This window comes from Anopheles merus, chromosome 3L (assembly GCF_017562075.2).
Source record: "Anopheles merus strain MAF chromosome 3L, AmerM5.1, whole genome shotgun sequence".
NCBI classification, from domain to species: Eukaryota; Metazoa; Arthropoda; class Insecta; order Diptera; family Culicidae; genus Anopheles; species Anopheles merus.
The window spans coordinates 33,290,700-33,296,608 of record NC_054085.1 but is presented as its reverse complement, the minus strand read 5'-3'; the positions used below and the strand labels follow the sequence as shown (position 1 = coordinate 33,296,608).

Here is a 5,909-nt window from a genome sequence, read left to right as displayed (position 1 = left end):
CAATTGTTTCTATTTCCATACGCAATTCCACATTGCCACCGCGTTAGAGCTTGATTTATTATCGGCACGGAAACAAAACATTCAACACGCTCCCATCATTCTATTGGCTTTGTTTTTTGTTTTTAATTCAATAAGCACCTTCCAGCCTATTGAACGCTCGCTCAATTGTACCGAGCAATTACTACGCAATAAATATGACAGGTTAAGTAGCGGCTAACAATGGAAAAGTTCACAGTAGAGCGATGTGTGTGAGAGAGAGAGAGAGTCAGCCAGTTTAATTTATGGTACGCACATAATGATGCTAAATCCCTATTTTAAAAACATTCCCTCATTCCCACGATTATCGTTTGTTTCGTCGCTGCTAGTCGCTAAAAAAAAACAAAATTCAAAAAAACAATTCATCCCCCCCAGATTCAAAGCTAGTTATCCTCCACTAAGCCCTCTCGAAGAGTTTTTCGAACTTGTTTGGGGAAATTTATTTCACTTTTTCAATTATACCGATTGCACACCGCTCCGCTTCGTACCAGCGCAAGTCTCATTCAAGTGGAAAACTGTCCCCAAGCCCCACTGCCTCCTAACCCAACCGAACCGCAACGCTTACTGCAGGCAGAAGTTTATTTACATTTCCTTCAAAAAAACGACTGATTTCTGAACCATAGACCAGGCTCCTGCCGGGGAACGTGGATGGAAGCTCCTCTGCAGCGGCGATGATCTAGCGCACCCATTCCAAACCACTTCCATTAGTGGTCGATTTTTAGCATCTTTCCTTGCCAACCGACGGACCGACCGCCACCAAACGAAATCATCAGCACAACCGACGAGCACAATCGCCCGAAATCAAATGCATCCATTACAGTGCCCCGGGGAACGCGACGGGGAGTGGAGTGAAATATTTCTTGCCTCATTGATAACCGAAAAACTTTCTCCTTTCAGCACCGGCCGGGGACTTTCTTTGCCGCTGGAAATCGATTCGAGCTCGAACTCGGCGTAATAAACGGACCGCCGAATGAAAGCGGTCCCACAAGCAAAAGCAAAAAAAAACCCAGAAGAGGAACTTCTCTGCGCCATTGAGGCGTTGGGTAATCACCTCACAAACAATTCAACCAAGCTTGGAATGGGTGGGCTGTGCTGTGGGGCACAAAAGTTCCGCACAAAAATTGCACAATACCGTCCCATTATTCCACTGCAAGAGGCAAAACTTTCGGGCCCCGCTTTGTTGGTGGCACAAAACTGCTGCCCGGGATGGCCGGTACGTACAGAACCGTCCGTGCCGTCGGTGGAGCATCATGTCGAAGTGGATTAATAAGCGCAAGGTGTCCATCCTGAACCTGGCCCCACCGTCCAAACCGGGCCCGGCGCTGCAAGCGGCCCCGGTCGGCGAGCAGGAGTTCGAGCAGCTGTTCCATTTCGCGTTCAAGTGCTTTCGGCTGTTTGCGCTGACGCCCGGCCTGATGGACAGGCAGAAGGACCGGTACCGGGTGCGCAACACGCGCTGGATGATGCTGATCGTGCTGCTGCTGGTGGTCGTCGCCTGGATCGCGCTGTTCGAGACGTTCTTCATCGAGCGCCGGACGGCCCTGATCACCGGCATTGCCAACCACATCCAGTTCCTGATGAACACGATCGCACTGACGGTGGCCTGGGTCGTGCCGCAGCTGAAGGCGGACGAGCTCGGCTCGATACTGGACGGCTTTTTGCTCATCGATCGCGAGCTGAGCAGCTACAACGTGCACGAGGTGGCGGGCTACAGGCGCGTGTCGTTTCTGCTCCGGTACGGCGTGGTGCTGCTTGCCCTACTGTCGCTCACCATCTACGATGGGTTCGTGTCGTTCGTGCAGCTCACCACGGTTGAGGTGTGGTACTGGCTGTCCCACCAGCTGCCGTTCGTCATCTACGCGATGGCGTTTCTGCACGCGTACGTGCTGATCTACTGGCTGCATGCGCGGTTCCGCCGGCTAAACACGCTGGTCGAGCAGTACTACCGGCAGGGGCACATCTTTGCGCCGGCGCGTCAAACGATCATCAGCTTCGCGACGATGGTAAAGCTGGACGAGGAGCCGGCTGTCGGCGAGGAACTGCACTCCGCGGGGCGGCGTGAAATATCGGACGACCTGCAGGTGCTTGCGATCGTGTCGCGCACGATCGATCTCGGGCAGAAGATTGAGTCGTACTTTGGCCCACTCTTCCTGACCGTCTACACCGCACTGTTCTCGGTCACCACGATCCAATCGTACTACTGCTATCTGCATCTTACGGCCAAGGGTGACCGAGGCCTGTCGATTGAAACGCTCGTCCTGTCGGGCGGAATCATTCTGTACAATGTGATCGCGATCGTGGCCCTGCCGTACATCTGCGAGCAGGTGGAGAGTGAATCGAAGCTGCTGATGTCCTACCTGTCGAAGCTTTCCATGAAGCACAGCCAGGTGGCGCAACACTCGTCGATTTGGTTCCCGAACCTGATCTCGAGCGTTCGCTTCTCGGCGTTCGGTTTCTTCACCATCAACTACAACATGCTGTCGGGGGTTTGTAGATGACAGAGCGGGCATCGTTTAAAGTTTATTGTTTTTTAATACTTTTATATTTTTTTTTTGGCAGCTCGTTGCCGGCATGGTCACGTACCTGATCATCTTCATCCAGTTCAACTCGATGGTACCGGCCAGTAAGGATGACACGCACCACACCCGCAAGCAGCACGTAACCGAGGAGAGATTCTAGATCCGAAGCGCACAAAACGCACCATACAAAAGGCTAATAATGCACCTATAGCCGCCCCGTCTTTTCGCCTTTGTTGTAAACTTTCGCACATCGCACAGCACTCAAGCAAGCAATAAATCAATAAGCATTCTTTTGATATTCACCCTGCACGCTCGTATCTTCATTGCACCCACTCGGGGCTTTTGTGTCGCACCTTTATCAAGCATATCCGAAAGAAACTGTGCACTTCCTGCACTTCCTGAGCAGCTTCCCGTTCCGATGCACATGCGATGCAATGGAAGCAATTGCTATTGGTCTTTGTCTTACAGTGCCCTTTGATGGTGATGAGAGAGTCTTGGGAACCGTTTCTTGCTTTTTTGTACCGAACTAAAGAATAGCCGTACGTCTGGAAGCCAATGGACCAACAATGGGCCACCACTGCTCGTGCACTACTCATGCTCACACCCAACGCATTCTTACCTGTTCCCGGAATGATAAAGAATGCTGAAGAATGCTTCCACACAAAACCAGTCCCAAGCATTGACTCATTGAACGAAGTGTGCAGCACTTCGATTGAGGATCCTTTTTTCTTATTGGCTATTTTTGCACAGTGAAGCCCAAAATCTCACACCGTCGTACGACCGTCCAGGGTGGCAGAACGCTTCCGTAAAGCATATATTTACGGTTTCCGGCGCACGGGGCACGACGCTTCCACCGTTTGTTTGAGCTCCCTTTCTTTCATTGAGCCCACACCCAACCCAAAACTCGAAAGGAAATGAAGTGCGCTCGGCATTGTGAACGTTGTGAAGCCGAATCAATACACTTATCCCCATTGTGTCGCGGGCACTAAACTGCATCGAGCGCACTCAATTGTGGCAGGAAAAAATATCTTTTTGCATTGTTGTGGGGGTTTTGAAATGTAAAACAAAATGAAAAATGGAGCAAGCATAATGAACGAAATCCTCAGATGCTAGGGATTCACGAAGCGAAAGCAGTCACCGCCAGTAGTGCGCGGTATGTCTTACTCCACTCAACACGATATGGTGCGATGTGGCTACATTCTGTTAACATCGCAACAATTAAAACGGAATGAAGTGCTTCCACTGTCCAGCAAACGCTATCAGCACAGGAAACGTATCCATCCAGACTAGAGTCGAAATGATGGAAGGGAATCTAATTCCTTTTCCATTCTAGCGCTTTTTCGTGTTGCTCCTTCTTTCCATCCAGCAAAGTGTTTAGAGAGAGAGGAGGCGAATTTTGTGCCAGTAATTAAAAACCTCATTTCCCGCTGCCGTTTCGTGCCACTTCGCCCGGAACAGAACGGTGAATGTTTTTTTTTCTTTTTATATATCAACTACCTCCTTCAAGCCACCTTAACGAGTGGATTATTTTCTGCAATTTTCTTTGCCCGCCCTAGCCAACCCGATCGGTACGTTAGGAGTTTTAATCCATCCGTGTGCGCATGCCTTTGCGAAGCGTCCCAAGTGCAGTGGAAATGAGCCCAATGCATGCACTTTTCGCCTCACTTTCAAATGAATTGCAATCGGTTGAATGAAAATTAGTGAAACTTTGCTAACGAAAGATGGAGCTTTTTTTTCTTTCTGCGACACAATTTTGCGCTTCATCGGTGGTACAACATTCCCGCAAATCAACCAGCAAGTCCTTGACAACCTTCACACAGCTAACCATCAGTCAAGTGCTCGCTGATACCCCCTCATTCCTTTTGACGCTTTTCCACCACCCACCAGAAGCACGAGAGCGGAAGGAAACAGAATTAAAATTTATATTATAAACAACAAACGGGAATATTTAAACTTTTTCCCCGTTTTCGGCCACAGCAATGTGCGAAGCCGTTCGTTGCCTGCAGGACTGCAGCAGGGTTAGGGCAGAAGGTGTTAAATCCCGTGCTAAGGGTGGATGAAGAACGAACGAAAAAAACAAAAAAAAAAACAAAAAAACTCCCGCGCGCCACTTTAACATTCTTTTGACCCGGTTTTGTTGTGCTGCTTTGCTTTCTACCTCTTCCGCGCTGGCGTAAGGGAACGGAAGCCGGGCACATCGATGGTAACTTTTTCTCATTAAAAACATTATTAAAGTTAGATCGTTTCGTGCGCGAATTTGCTGTCCGATTCTGTTTACCTTGTATTTTTTATGTGCTCGATGGTGGAAGCGAAGCAGCAATTGTCGCACACTTGTTATGAAAACGGTGTCCTGATTTTGTAAACGAGCAGGGAAAATGAGGGAAAATGAGTAGTGGAAATGCGGGAATATTTTATCTTTACAGTGAGTTTGTTGAAACAAAATGAATTTTATGGAAATGTTAGAGTAAAATCTTTAGTTTTTTGCTCATTCAAACCATTTTGTGGCATTAACAATCGTTTAACAGCAATTTAGATCAAAAAGGAGGAAAACAAAGGGGAAAACTTGTCAAAAATAACACAAAATGAACACCCTATATTTGAGTTTTATCTCACAGGAAGGGTAAATTCCAATGCTCAAAGTGTATTCAGTGAAGGGTTTCCATTAAATTTTGTCTTTATTCAACCAATTATTGTCTCTAAAGCCTGCGTTAGACTATCAGGTAAATTAGGCGTGAATTTTTTGACTTTTCTGCTACATTTCAAGACATTTTAATCAAAATATGGCTTATTGTATAAAAGAAAGAATTTTCCGCTCCTAAATTATATAGAATAGAAAACATATTGAATTAATACATTGAATGCATTTCCTTATGATTTCCTGCTTTGTTCATGGTGAAAAAATAATAAGCAGCGGGAAATCCCAAGGAAAAATATTTAATTCATTAATTTTATGTGTTTTACATTTTAAATAGTTGGGGAATTAAACATCCTTACGTTTGGTGTACTCAGGAACGTGCGAAACCGCTAACCATGCGTCCAACATGGCCAGCCCACCGGAGCCTGACGAGCTTGATACGCTGCACCAAGTATCCTTCTGAGCATCTTCCTCTCGAATGCGGCTAAGAGGGTTTCGTCAGATTTGGACAGCGTCCATGTCTCAGAGGCGTGTGTTAGTACCGGTACTATATAAGTACTATATAGTCCCAGCTTCGTACGTCGTGACAGGTTTTTTGAGGTGAACTGATTTCTCTAAACTGAAACAACCGATCAATCGGTATTAACATGAGTAACAACATGCTGTGCCAACCATGCCAAAGTAAAACTCTTACCCTTCAGAATTATAGAAGGGCAAAA

General features: G+C 47.2%; 1 protein-coding gene across 1 annotated transcript; it reads left to right on the top strand.

Annotated features, from left to right (window-relative positions):
• Positions 1 to 1,258: 1,258 nt before the first annotated feature.
• LOC121599687 (gustatory receptor 68a-like) lies at positions 1,259 to 2,834 on the top strand. The gene is made up of 2 exons (XM_041927705.1): positions 1,259 to 2,522; positions 2,596 to 2,834. The coding sequence occupies exons 1-2, from the start codon at positions 1,287 to 1,289 to the stop codon at positions 2,713 to 2,715; spliced, it is 1,356 nt and encodes a 451-aa protein (XP_041783639.1). The 5' UTR covers positions 1,259 to 1,286; the 3' UTR covers positions 2,716 to 2,834.
• Positions 2,835 to 5,909: the final 3,075 nt, after the last annotated feature.

Coding starts and splice junctions, on each gene's coding strand:
- LOC121599687 (XM_041927705.1), top strand. CDS start 1,287: ATGTCGAAGTGGATTAATAAGCGCAAGGTGTCCATCCTGAACCTGGCC. Junction 2,523..2,595: donor ACTACAACATGCTGTCGGGG/GTTTGTAGATGA, acceptor TTTTTTTGGCAG/CTCGTTGCCGGCATGGTCAC.